This window comes from Mesoplodon densirostris, chromosome 13 (assembly GCF_025265405.1).
Source record: "Mesoplodon densirostris isolate mMesDen1 chromosome 13, mMesDen1 primary haplotype, whole genome shotgun sequence".
Taxonomy (NCBI): Eukaryota; Metazoa; Chordata; class Mammalia; order Artiodactyla; family Ziphiidae; genus Mesoplodon; species Mesoplodon densirostris.
Window position 1 is genome coordinate 991006 of NC_082673.1, and position 14563 is coordinate 1005568.

Consider the following 14563-nt stretch of genomic DNA (forward strand, 5'->3'; position numbering starts at 1 on the left):
CTCCCGTGTGGAACTGGAACCATCTCACCTGACGCAGACGAGGCACCTGACGTGGCGTCCAGAGACGGCCCCCGGTGTCGACGGAGGACTGTCAGCCAGGAGCTGGCTGGTGGTGGAGCAGGGCCGGGCCCAGCCCTCCGGGCCCGTGTCGGTCAGCTCTGTCCTTGACCTCCCAGCTCAAGTCGCTTGGCTGGTCTCTCGATTCCCTGTCTCCTCTGCTCTGAAACGAGACCCACGTCTGGGCTGCCCATACCCGGGGCTGCGCTTCATTCTCCACTCCACTCACCTCTTTAGAAATCTTAGGCCAGTGTAGACTCTTCCGGTCCCTCGTCCATCCTCCAAGACCGTGTGCTTCAGTCTCTGCCCTGAAATGTTGCGCTCACGCAGGCTCACCTGCTGACCGAGGCCAACGGGACGCACTTGCATGACGGCTGAGGGGCGGGGCGGGGGCCACAGGGTGACCTGACAGGCTGGTGCCTGACGATGAGTGTCGGCCCACCCAGCGCTGCTAGAGCCACAGGCTTCTCGGGAAAACAGGAGACGAATTTTATATAAAATCACTTAATTTTTAATGTTTGCTACTAATTTTTAAAAAAATTTTAACACTTTATAAACTAAAGAAAACACATCAGCCAGTGGAACTCAGCCTGTGAGCAGCACTTTGCAGGTCCACTGTTTCCATCCATTAGGGCAGTGGGCTCATGCTGGGACCACGGAGGCTCTGAAAGTTCTCTGTTCAAGCCAGCCTGCTCCCCGTGCCAGCGGTTGTATCTCTGAAACGGAGCATTTGGTCTAACACCTGTTAGCGTCCCCATGACTCGCCCGTGGCGGGAGGCAGGGGTGCTGGCTGGACCGGGCCAGCGATTCACCACCTGGGCCCAGGCAGCCCCTCCGCCCACACACAGGGAGCCCCCGGCACGGGCCTTTGCGCACAGCAGAGGCGCCCCTCCAGGGAGATGCCCCTACCTCCTCCCCGTTCCCCATCCCGCCCCTTTACAAGTGCCTCGAGTTTTTAATTTTTCATAAACATAACTTTGATTTTAAATCAGAAGCAATGCATGGAAATACCCACATAGTACATAGTCTTTCCCCTTATTACCACTTTCCCCCTGTCTTCTTTTTCTTTCTTTTGTATTATTTTCCAGCCTTCTTTCAACTTCTCAAACATGGAAAAACTCGTTGCCATCCCAGGTTTTGTGTGTGCTGTGCTCTCTGCTCTAAGTGTGCTTCTTTCAACCCTGTGCAGGGTGGGCTTCTCTTTCTTCAGGACACAGCTTAAGGATCACCTCTTGTAAGGAGCCTTCCCTAACCACCTGGCCAGGCCATTCCACCCCAGTGCTTTCTCACAGGCTCCCTGTTATTTCCCTCCTATAATCCCACAGCCTGTGATTGTGTGTTTATCTGTGCCAGGCCTTTCCCTAGGGAGGTTCAGAGGGTACCTGCACAGGCCTGGGCCCACAGCAGTCCTGTTGTGTTTAGCACATAAATAGACACCCCCAAGGCCAAGGCACTGTTTGGGGTACGTTGACAACCCCGTATGTGCCACTGTTACTCAGAATCTTGTGACACTGATTTTGTGGCTCTGCAGCCCTCTAGACCTCGCTACATCAAGCGCTTCTGTGTCTGACCCAGTAATTTTGTATTTGGCTCATTTCTTGTGTTCAAGCAAATCAAGATGTCTTTTAAGAAAAAAAGAACAACTCACACGTAAGTCTACAAACTCAGAGAGTTTCCAAATACTCTCAAAACTTGTAAATAATGGCTAAAGAGCCATTATATTTTCTTACACGACACATGCTAACTATCCAGAAGATCTTTATTTACACAGTGGATTCTCCCCTTCGCAAACATTTTAACTGGAGAAAGCTATAAAAGACAATCATGTGAAGCCTCTGGAAATTGTCCTAAGGGCATACAGCAAATGGGGAAACATTCCTTCAATGGAATCAAGAAAATCTGATAAATCTCACTAAGAACAGTGAGTCTGTGGCCCTTGAGCCCTGACCCCCCCCACCACCACCACCACCAACCACTACTACTCTGAGGCTTTACTCCAGGGAGTGCAGTCAAGGAGACAACCCCCTCCCCTCAACTCCCAGTCCAGGGTACATTTCACTCTAGGAGGGCTGCCCACTAGCATCCCTCATCCTCAGGCCCCTGTTGCAGAAGCTCAACCCCAAGTGTGGTGGGCCAAGAATACTGGCCCAGTTGTCCTACCCCAGCTCACCACAGGGTAGATGCACCACGCGGAGAGGCTAGCCTAGAAGACCAGCCCCAACCCCCCCCCCCCCAGCACCCACTCTAGAGCAGAGGTGTCAGTCCGGGCAAAGGGGGCACTGCCCAGAGGGAGACAGGTTATGGCGAAGAAGAAGAGCTCTGTAGGGCTGCCTGAGATGGCGGGAGAATTCCATGCCCAAGAGTGGCCATCTGACCTGCCCAAGGCCACACCTTCACAGGTGTGATTAGGGAGGGGAAATATGAGCTCTGACCAAAGGAGAGGGATGAGGGCAAAAACCTGCACTCCTTGAACTATGAGATCAACCTCCAAGACACACATGTCCAGTGGTAAAGATTAAAAGTCTGACTGGCTAAGGAGGCTCAAGCACAACCTTTCACTAATAAGTGGCTTCGCTGACCTAGGGACAGCCTCTAGGTAGCCATGTGAAAAGATAAAAACAAGAAGACAGTCTGAGCAGAACCATCAGAGACTGCAGCCTGCAGGGAAAAGCTGTTCAGACAGGTCACTGAGCAAGTGAGTAAACTACATCATCAACCCTTGGCGAGAGGAGTCAGGATCCAGAGTTGCCACAATTTACTATCCAGCATGCCCAGTTGTCAACCAAAAATTGCAAGGTTTGCAGAGAAACAGGGACGCATGACCCATACATGAGGGAAAAAGCAGATGATAGAAGCCGCTTTTGAAGGGCCCAGATGTTGGACTTAGCAGACAGAGATTTCAAAACAGCCATTATAAATACGTTCAAAGAGTGGAGGGAACTATGTCTCCAGATTACAGTGTGTAGATGACAGAGTCTAATCAAAAGGAAGATATCAGTAAAAAGACACAAACTGGAAAGAACCCAATGGAAACTCTGGAGTTGGAAAGTAAAATAACTGATATGAAGAATTCACTAGAGGCTCAGCAGTGGATGTGAGCTGGAAGAAGAAAGAATCCATGGACTTGGATTAGAATAATGGAGCTAGTGCAGCCCGAGGGAGAGAAAGACAGAATGAAACGTGCTCGCTTTGACAGCACGTACACCAAACTTGGAACGCACAGAGAGTAGCACAGCCCCTGTGCACATGACACGCAGGTTTGGGAAGCATTACACATCTGTAAGCCCTGGGTCAGAGGATTGTAATTTCAATAGGTGTTAAAACTTAATCTCAAATTGATGACTGCAGAGTATTTTAGCAATTAAAAAAATGCTTGTGAAGACTTTTTAATAACTCAGTCTTTATGAAGAATTAAAACATACCATGATTATCTCTGCACTATTATGGAAATCTCACAAATGACGAATAAATATTCTAAGGGGAGAAAAAAATGAAGAGCCTCAGAAATGTGGAACACCATGAAGTGCACCAATACACATGTAATGGGAGCGCCAGAAGGGCAGGGGAGTGGGGGCGGGTACAGAAAAGATATTTGGAGTAATAATGGCTGAAAATGGCTCAGATTGGACTGGAAAAGTTTACACATCCAAGAAACTCTATGAACTTGTAGTAGGATAAACCTAAAAAGAGACATACCCAAATACATCATAGTCAAAATGTTGAAAACCAAAGATAAAGTCTTGAAAACAGCAAGTGAAAAGTGACTCCTCGTGTAACAAGGGACTTCTCGTTAGAAACAGTGGAAGACTCGAAGGCAGTGGGGCAATATTCAGAATTCTGGAAGAAGCAAATAACTTACATCACACTTTCTTTTTGACCTTTAGATCCTGAGGTTAAGTCAGTAGGATTGAACATTAATTTTTCTACTTTAGGCAACTCAGCTCCTCATTTTTGTAAAATCCAAAGGCCACCATTGTTCATCTTCATTTTGAAGTATTCTAGGTTTTCACTTGTTTGATCCAGACCTAATTATAAGCCACAGAACCCCACTTTTTGTGTAAAATTTTCTTTTTCCAGTCAACCATGAGAAATGAGTTTGTACTATATAAATGTCTTGTAGCCACAACATATTAAACAACGTCACACATATGGAAATGTTAAGACTAATATCTTTTAGATAGGACATTCTTCTGGGTACCACCTGCTACATATCGCTCCTGAACAGACTAAAACCATATGGGCATCAGGTGAGCAGTCAGGGATATTTCCTGGTGTTCTTGGGTATAAAATATCATATTGCAAGAAGAATTGAACATAGTGATAATTGTATGTGATTTCAATATATTTTTTTCTCCATAGATCTGATGAAGTAAATTTTAGAAAAGTTATTGCTAGCAACATTTTGGTGATAATTTTCAAGGAATACCTATTAATATCTTTGAATATTAGTGTTTGATAAAACATAATTTGAAATGTTTTAAATGGAAATGGATTTCTACAGTGGATCTATAGTGGATTTCTAGTGAAGGAGAAGGAAATTCCGGTCTTGGTACTGAATCAGAAACTGTCTCCTAAAAGAGCAAATGTGGATCCTTTTTTGTAGAGTCTGCCTTCTCGTGCAAGATGCCCTCGGACTCTTCAGTGAGGTGCACTCGGAGGGCGCCGTCCTGAAGGACAGGGAGTTGGAGGGCAAGTCCTGCAGGCTGGCGGGAATGAAGGTTCTGCAAAAGGTCACCAGAGGAAGGTGAGGACACCACAGTAGCATCCAGTTTGCTACAGTAACATCTGTAATTTCATTTTTAAAGACAATAAACTAGGATCCTAGAGTCTGCCTCTAAGACAAGGCCACGAGCTGGGTGGAGCCCTTAAAGTACTTATGGGAGAAAAATTATAATTGACAACAAAAATAATTATGCAGGTTTAGTGATTCACAATTTTATTAAAATTAGGATTAACAATGTCATATATATGTATTTTAATTCTAAAGTTTTTTCTTTATTTTTCCTTAGCTATACTAATAAGGCAGCTTTGCATGAGTCAGTTTATATAAGTGAAAATATAATTTAGTGAAAAGGCATGTTATAAGCTTTAAGCAAAACTCTTAATTTGGCACGTTTTTTGCTTCCATAGCAAGAAAGCTTGTTTTCTGTCAAGTTTCGCGACTCCTCACGCTAGATGTTGTTTTGGGTGGCGGTGGTACATCGATCCGGCCCCAACGTGGGTTGTTCCATTCCAGTGAGCATCTTAATCTATGAATTAGGGAGCAGAAGAAACCTTTTCAGTGGAACGATCTAGTCATGTAGAGAATTAGTGTAAACGGTGAATTTGGATTTCTCTCATCGTAGCCTCTTTCCTCAAATAGTGTGTAATTTTAGCTGTCTTAATGCTACTGTTTTACTTAGAGCAACGTCTGAGCTTGTAACAGTGCCTGTGGGAGGAGCCCTTGGGAGGAGCCCTTGGGCGTACATACGCTGCTCCCAGTCCAGCGGTCTGCATACCGGCCCTTCCGGCCGTGCTCTGTCTACACTGTGAGCGCCGCTGGGCATGTGCCGGGCATGTCTCGTGACTGGCAGCCCGCTTTCCCCGGCCCCACCCTGTGCTGCATCTGTCTCTCACGTGGCGCCCTGCTGCTGAGTGGCGGCTCCACCCAGGACCCTGTTTTCCTGAAGGACAGACCCCCTGTGAGCCCTGCATTGATTCATGTACACTCGGCGTAACAAATGCTTCCTTTTGCTTACAGAAGGGAGGCTGTATTACAGTGTAATTGCCTTATGGATTAGGGAGGGAGCTGCCCAGATATTTGGAAAGCTTAATTGGGTCACATGAACCTTATCGTTTTGAAGGCTGAACCCCATGTAGTTCTCAGTTTCAGAATCACAGGCATCTGGAAAGACCGTGCGTAGTTGTGGTAAGTGAGGTGCAGCTCTGACGTTGGCCTGACGGCATTAACCCCACCAGGGCCGTGTAGACCTCTCTGACGTACGTTTAGCACCAGCCTCACACCCGAGCACGCCGGGGTACTGGGGCTCCCCATCTCGGGCGCCTCAGTGGAGCCCCTCCAGCTGGCAGGCGTCCCGGTGTCCTGCAGGCCAGAGGAGTCCACTCCTGGGGACGCACTACCTGCTGGCGACTGGGGGACCCAACTCCAGGGAAATACTCCTGGGGACTGACAGAGCCAGGAGGGGTCCGGGGGCTTTGCTCTATAAAGTACATGCTTTGCTACCATGATGCTACACAGCGATATGTGTACCTAATGTTTAATCTGGTTTTTGTGGGTTACACTGGAGGAGGAGGCCTTACTACTGTCTACAACATTGCCATAGGAAATGTTTTTTCCACGGGAAATGCACTGACTATTGTGAATAATTCATTTACAGACTTTTGGAACCCATTCCATTTTTAAGTTGGACTAAAATTTGACTAAGTATTGGATACTTTTTTAGGTTGGAATTAATTTCTTTATCCTATGTGTTTAACTTTATTTTAGTGTGCAGCTATCCAAATAAATATTAAGATTGTCTTTTTGTTCTTTTGGAAGCTGTATTTCTTCAAAACAAATTATTAAATAGTTTTGGAATGCTGAATGTTATGATTGCCTATTAGTGACGTCATCCACTGTCAGTCATCCGTCCACGGCCCAGTAAACACAAACTGTCTCTTCCCCCCCCCAATGATTGTGTTTCATAGCAACTCTCATAAACCTTAACAAAATATATTTCTCATAAACCTTAACGAAATACACTTAGTTCCCAGAATTCAAGCTAAAATGATTAATTATAATTATATAATTCCAATATCTAATATAGAAAATTACTTTTTTGCCAGTTGGAAGATAGTTTTACGTTTGGGCTGATCTTAGCTCCCCGGTCTCGTCTGGTCCACAGTCACAGTGACGGAAGTCACTGCTCCCTGTGGCGCTTTGGGTGGGCTCGCGACCTTGGGGCTGGACCTGTGCAGGGCGTCCCGCCCTGTTCACCTGCCGCCTTGGGAAGAGTTGCAGGAAAACAGCTGTCACGTCTGCCGCATTTCTCTGGCCGCTTTTCGGAGTTGTGTGTCCACACTGACTTGTTAGGGTGAGAAGAGTCAGAAAAATATCCTGGATGTAAAGGAAAAGACCATTTTAAAACAACACTGCTGAGGCATGTGCCTCTCCCTGGCTCTCGGCGTCCCTGGAGGACTCCAGGCTGTTTGTCCAGGGGCTGAGGCGTGTCCCCTGACCTTTGTCCTCCCAGGTGGCCTCTGCAACAGTTTAGAGGTCAGACAGGCTGAAAACTCACTTTACTTTGCTGTCTTAGTTCTGTGTATGAGCTTTATCTTTTTATTGCTGATTATTATGTGCTCTTGTTTTTATGTGATAGGGTAATACTGAGGGGAAAAAGAAAATTTCTGAAATATCTTAATCCTATAAGTATGGAAAATATAGTTAGCATATTTTTTGCGGGGGAGAGGAACCTCTTTCAGTTCAAAGTCCTGCTAATACTTACGTCCCTACTTGTTAAAACAAAAGCCACTAATCTGTCTAAAATACATTATTAATGCACAAGTGACTGTTTTATTGAGATCTCTTTAAGAGTCACGTACTGGAGAAGACTGTTGCAGAGCATTTAGTCAGCACTCACCGTACACAGAGGGGTCTATCTGAGTGCTGAGAATGCCAGGGAAGCAACTAACAAGATCTTTGACCATGAATTGCCTCCTTTTGAACTGGAGACTAGACCTGCCCAGGGATCCGGGGCGGTTGTTGCTTTAAGTGATGGGGCCTTAAATGGCTGGTCTTTTCCTCAAATTGGTAAGATGTTATCTGTGAAGACATAAAAGTAGGATTAGGAGAAAGTATAATTCAGTCATTTATTCGTTAAATATTTAGGACCTCTTTGTGCTATGCCCCTGGCTAGTTGCTGCTGTGCTAGATTTTTGGGATTTTATCTGAAACCACAATATACTGAAATAAAAAGTCAGCTAGACAAAGCCTTAAATCCTATTATTAGGGATTCTGCATTGATCCAAGAGAAAATTAGGGCCCCTAGGAGTTTTTGAGAGAAGAAAAGAAGAGGTAATAAAAATGAAAATAGAGTTAAGATTATTCTACTCTTGTACTTTTAATAGATTTGAAATAGAAGGAGGGATTGGGCAGGGGTGCAGATTTGGAAACTTCAGCAGTTGAGGGTAGAAGGAAGAACGCATCACCACTGATTTTTAACTTCCAGTAGCTACGGGGGCCAGGGGGGTGGGTGGCGCTCACCTGGGAGCTGTGATGCCAGGAGTGTAAAACAGCCCCTTTCTCCCAGAGCTCATGGACCAGCAGGAGAGCCAGGAGGAGGTCCCGAGAGACACCAACCTGCGAGTGCCAGTTACAGAGCAGCCACTTTGCCTGGCTCAGAGGGCGGGTTCAGATTTGGGAACCCTGGAGAGAACAGGAGGGGCCTGGAGCTGAGGACAGGAGGGCGGGAGGACACGCCCCCTGATCTAGCCATCCACTCACCCCCTGGGGCGGGTCCATCTGGTCAGCTTTGAGGATAGAGTGCGGGGTTGGGCACCTCGAGGGGGGTGTATTTCAGAGAATGGTCCGATTAATAGTCACTGTTTAAATGCCAGCTTTTGTTTTAAAGGTAACAGATTAAGTACTGATAAACTTTAAGTTAGAAGCCAGACTTACTTAGCATGCTCACAGACTAACCCCATGGTCAGGAAACAGAAGGCCCTCGAAGCCCCCATGCTGCTCCCCAGCCCGCTGCCCTTAGGGCCCTTGGTCTGCTCCCCAGCCCGCTGCCCTTAGGGCCCTTGGTCTGGTCCGGGGCGCAGAGCATTCCCCCATTCTCCCGGGCGGCGCCTTTGTCTCTTGCAGCCCCTGCTTTGGGTCCAGTGCTCAGGGCTGTGTGGGATTCTCACAACCTGTGTCCCACCAGAGGGGTATATTGTCATGTAAACTTGAGTGACATTTTAGCAATAACATGCAAACGTTAACAGTTGTCTGAGGAGCCCTTGGGATGGCTCCCCCAGCTGGCCTGTGCTATGTCCCAGCTGCTCAGCTCTGAGCCCCAGTGGCTTATTGACATGCAGACCTGGTCTTGCCCCTCTGCATGGTGTAGACCATTGTGGATTAGAACGCGTCGTGGCCAGTGTTTCAGGCTGGCCTGCCCATCATAAGGCTCTGTTTCTCGCTCACCATTGTGTTTCCTGCATGTGGCTCAATTCCTGGCACTGGAGAGGCTCATAATAAGTATTTGTGGAATGGACATTCGTCGTTTGCTGGGGTTCATCTTAGATTTTCCTCAACAAGATTTGAATGTGTACACTTGTACTTTCCTAGCAGTAATTATTGGTGCTCAATTTTAGTGGGAAGAATAGAGACTAAGTTGGTCCCAAGACCAGTGTCCAGTGCAGGGTGAGGACCACGCCTTTTGCGCACCTTGGACTCAAGACCCTGGGTCCTCCTCACAAATAAGTCTAGGGGGTAACGCCTGAGGTTGTTGTGAAAGCACTTTATCAAAGATGGGATCTCATCTTATGGAGGAGGGCCTGGAACAGGTGAGGGTGACTGGTCAGAGGTCAGGCTCCGCTATGACTTTGGGCACCAGGGCGTTGGTCTCCTGGGAGACCCTGTGTGACCCACGTGCGTGGAGGTGCAGCAGAGGGAGTTTTTAGGAATCGCCCGGCACAAGTAGATGCGTGTGGGTTGGGGTCATCATGGAGGAATCATCTCAGTTGCTCTTTTAACAGGAAATAAGCAGTGGTGAGAGTGCTCCTGGGGAAAGAAACTTCAGTGGCAATTTCCTTCCTTTGATTTCCGCTCTTCAAAAAGGCTGCCTCTTAAAGAGACATAATTCCCTTGGGATTTGAGGTCCAGAATCTTTTTTTATCATTGCTGTGGTTGGAAATCCTCTTTTAAGGGGACATACTTAAGAATTCTTTCACCATTTTGAAAAATAAAATTGTTGCAGGTAGGTTCACCACCCAGGTTAATGGCAGGAGAGTAAAATGTCACTGAAAGAGAATATGTACTAAATCCTGAAACCAGTGATGCTCAAAGAACCGCCCGAAAAGAACAAAGCACTGACCCGTGTGAAACATGGTGCTGAGTGAAAGAAGCCCACACAAAAGGCCACACGTTGTAGGATCCCGTTTATATGAAACGAACAGAACAGACAAGCCCATGGTGACAGGACACAGGTTGGTGGTGGCCAGGAGGAGGGGAGCAGGGAGTGACCGCTGACGGGCACGGTGTCTCATGGGTTGATGGCTACATTCTGGGGCCAGACAGCACTGTGCATGTGCTAAATGCCGCTGAACTGTGCACTTCAAAATGGTTAATTTTATGTTGTGTGAATTTCACCTCAGTCCTTAAACGTGTGGGGGGGGAATGAACTGACTGCCTAAAAAGTGTTTACACTGAGTTATAAAAACAGCTACAAATGTCTCATAAGTCCAGTTGGAGAAGAATAGTTTCTAAATGGAACATCTGGGCATAATTTCACGTATCTCAAAAAGACCCAACTAGGGAATAGGGGCTCAGAAAGCAAATGCCTATTATTTAACCTTAACCATAAGGGTTATTTTGGGGAAATTAGGACATATGTTTAGTGAAATGGGCACCCCTCTAAATCAGTCATTACCTTTATTGTTCAATGAACAATCCTTAAGAAAACTGTTGTATATCTATCTACCTAATCAGTGATAGAGACATTGACAAAGGGGAAAACCAGCAGATTACAAAAGGCTTGACACACCCACCAGGTTGATCACAGGAAGAGGAGGAGAGAACCGCAGACCTCCTGAAAGATCCTCTGAACTGTGTAGGCCAAGCGTTAGCTGTTGTCAAGATTATTGCCCTAATAGTGTTTCAGAAACTCTCCAATAAAAATAAATTCACCGTTGTCAGTTGGGTAAAGAAGTTCTGCTCCGACCGGCCCTTGCATGTCTCTCTCTATCAGTCATTCGTTAACACAGCACCTGGATGTGGATGCAGGGATGAAGTCACAGCTCAGTCTGACTTTCCAGTGGGGAAGCACTAACAGTCTAAGAAGAGTTTTGCTGGAGTGGGTGGGGCTTCGCCGAGAAGGCCCTCAGGGTGTGACTTGTAGGTTCATCTGGTTGCTAGGCAGACACCCATGGAAGAGCACGTTCCCACCCACAAGTTCATTCCTATTATCTTTTGACCAAAAGTAGCCTGTCATGCTGGAGCCAAGTGTTATTTAGCCTCGTGTCCTCCGTAGCAGTTAATAGAGCATTCAGTAAAAACCTGACTAAGAAACGATGAAGTCTGAACCAAAGCAAACGGTCACAGTAGTTCTTGGCCATATAAAAATTCTTTTCGTAGCAATCTCAGAAGTGGCGCAGGTCTACCCCCTTGCTCCACCACCTTCCCCCAGTGACTGGGGGACAGAGTAGAACCCAGGTCACTTGGGGCGATTTGGCTGTGTCCGCCTGGCTGACGCGAGGGGACTTGCTGTTCAGAAGCAAACCCAGAGCTTCTGGAGGGAGCGTCGCTGGTCACTGAACGGAGGCATCAGAGGGGAAGGCGGGGGCCTTGGAACCACTGCCCCTGAGTTGCATCTTGACCCTCAGTCGTCAGCAGGTCACACGTGGAAGCGGCCCTGCACACCCTAAAACACCGCAGTAGTGGTTCTTCCCTCCCTCCTCCTCCTTTGTTTTTCTTTTCTAATTAACTAAAAAGTAAAACTCAGGCCAGCATTGATGTAAGTCTTTCTTGTCTTGTTTTTACAAATAAAACAGGAAGAGAAAGATGAGTAACTTAGAAGAACGATAAGTAGAAGTTGGGAGTGTTCCATTTTTTTTCCAGGAAAGAAAATAGATCCAGTTGGAAATTGCTGGCCTTGTCAATTATCTGATAATAATGGGAGCGAATGGGTAATGAAGCCGGTGGAGTTAAACAGTACAGAGAGATTTAGTTAAAACAGGGATCAAAGAAACCAGAAGGAAGATCAGCTGATACAAGAACATAAAAGCACTGCTCCCTGTCCCTCCAGGTTAGTAATTTATCTAGTGAATTTACCTGGCAGCACAGTAAGTCTCTAATTCAGCAAATGGGCAGGATTTTTTTTTTTTTTTTGCTCTTTCATTCATTTCTTCTCTTACAAGTCTCAATACTCCCCCTCTCCCTGCACTCTTCTCACAAAAATCATAATTACCTACCAGTAGGGGACCAGTAGTTTTAAAACTTTTGAACTTTTAAAAAACAGAATCCAAAGAGGAAGCTCCGTGTTAATAACAAACCCACGTGGAGCTATTCTGTTCAAAATTGGGAGGTGGCGTGTCGGGCCACCCAGCCCCCAGCCAGCTCCTAGGGCCACGTGGTTGGAAAGTAAGTATTGAGGACCGATGGCAGCTCTGAACATCGCACACATCAGGACGGTTCTTCCTCTCCCTCTCTCAGGGTAACAGCCTGTGGCAGTAGCCGTTACTGTGAGGGCCCTGGGTCATGTGATTCAGAAGCTAAGTGGGGTGTTCCTTGTTAATCTCAAATATGAAGTGCAAATACTTAATTGTGCTTTCATTAAGTGCCTTCTCAGATTTGCAGAATCTTACGCATTTTTATTATAGGTAGAATACTCTGAAATCTTTATAAGTTTGCCAGTGAAATGCCTGTCTTTTCCTGTGGGACACGGAAGTGGAAAGAAAAGCAGTTTCCCTGTCACTGTAGCCCCGCTTTCCTTTCCTTCATCTCTCCAACTAGATGGCAGATCAGGCGGTGGCATTGTTCACTACCGTTCACTACAGGCATCACCCGTGATGCCACCACCAAATTCAAGACAAAATAAATTAGTCTTTATTGAAAAACAAATTATTGTGTTGTTGAAAAAAACACCGTGAAGCTCCTGAGACTAAGTAATAACTTGGCTGCACGTCTGTGAGGTGGGCCTGGAGCCCGGTCCATCAGAGTCCAGTGCCTGCATCTTTGGTGCTACAGCCTACACGTAATTACTTCCAGTTTTAGGGGAATTCATTTCTGTAAATTTCCCATTTGCTTTATAGTCATAATCCCCGGCCCTCAAGTCAGAAATCTGACCATTTCTTGTCAGGGGTGTTGATGTTAGATTCTTGGTGTTTTCCATTGTTTTTGTTAAACAACAGCAGTGAGCCGTCTGTGCTGGAATTATCTTGAGTGGCCAGGAGGAGCATCAGATCCATAGGAGATAATCACACTGAGCGTGTCAGGTCTAGTTCGGCATTTTTCTTTTCTGTTTACTTAGACACTTATTAATGAAAATATGACTTCTAAGAAAGATCGTTTTCATTACTGTTTTTTTTTTTTTTTAAAGCAAGATAACTTGCTCCTTTCCCTAGAATCACTAACAGTGAAGAGGATGGTCCCGAAGGCCCCTGGACCTGGACCGGGGTCGCATGTTGTGAGCAGCCTCCGATCAGGCATTTCGGCACTATGTGCAGGGGAGGTGGTGGTACAGCTGCTGCGTTCACTGGTCGCTGCCGTAAACATGAGCCACACAAAGAGCAGAGGGAAGTGAATACTCCCCTCTGCACCGGTGTTCAGTCCACATCTTTCTCGTGAACGTAGGCATGTCTGTAAACAAAGGAGAAGGGGTGCTTTTCCCTTTGGTATCTTTAAGGGTGTCCCTTTCCAGTTTCTGCCTCTTCGCAGCCACAGCCGTCAGTGTGTATGCACCTGTCTCCTTCTTTACGGATCTTTATGGGGAAACATGACAGACGTATGGGCGATGCCCAGGTGCAGAGTGTAGTGAACGACTGTAGGGCCACCCATGAAGCCACCACCAAATTCAAGGGACAAAATGTGCTGGGAGTCCAGGCATCACCCCCAGCGTGCTCCTCCTGGTGACGCCCCGTCCCCCCAAGATCACTGCTGTCCTCTGGTTTCCTCCATGGTTTTCATTATAGTTTTCGCCATGGGAACAGCAGGCTGTCTTTGGAAAAGTGCATGAGGGGAGGCTACTTCACGTGTGAGCTCACGGTAATAGAATAGACTGAGGAGGCAGGTCTGTGTCAGGTATCAGAGCGCACTGGTGATAGCGTTTGGTCGAAAGTATACGCGTCTGTCAGAAAACCTGGGCTGACGGATTTTATGTGGAATGTGGCTGTTCCTGCTACCACACTGGTGAGTAGATCACGTGACACTTTTGAAATGATACGGACCACCTGGGAATGAGACCAGCCTAAGAACTGTCTGCAGTTCCAGATAGCAGCATGCAGCAAGAATTCCTTATTTCCCTTGTAACTGAGTGTGTGTGTGTGTGTCATTTCCTGCCGAGGTAGAACAGAAATGTGCAAAGAACTTGTTTTATAATACAAAGTTGTGCTAGTTAATATTTTTATATCCTAGATCTTGAGGAAAGAATCTAGATTAGGAAAGACATTTTTTAATATTACTAGCAGATAGCCTACAAAATGTGAGGCCTTCCAAAGTTACAAATTTATCTTTCATAGTTATATAATAAATTTAAGCAGTGGTTCAAAGGAATAGTGCAGAAGGCTTAATTTCAGGTCTGTGTGTCTTTCATTTCCTTTCTTCAGT

General features: G+C 46.3%; 1 protein-coding gene across 2 annotated transcripts in view; it reads left to right on the plus strand.

Moving 5' to 3' along the window:
- The window catches only part of SPIDR (scaffold protein involved in DNA repair), a 331570-nt gene that overhangs the window by 283724 nt on the left and 33283 nt on the right, over positions 1-14563 (plus strand). The window contains exon 11 of one of the 2 annotated variants that reach the window (XM_060116488.1): positions 4661-4801. The exons of the other annotated variant lie outside the window; for it this stretch is intronic. Within the exon in view, the coding sequence (XP_059972471.1) occupies positions 4661-4801 (141 nt within the window). The remainder of the gene's footprint in view (positions 1-4660; positions 4802-14563) is intronic. 2 annotated transcript variants of the gene reach the window in all.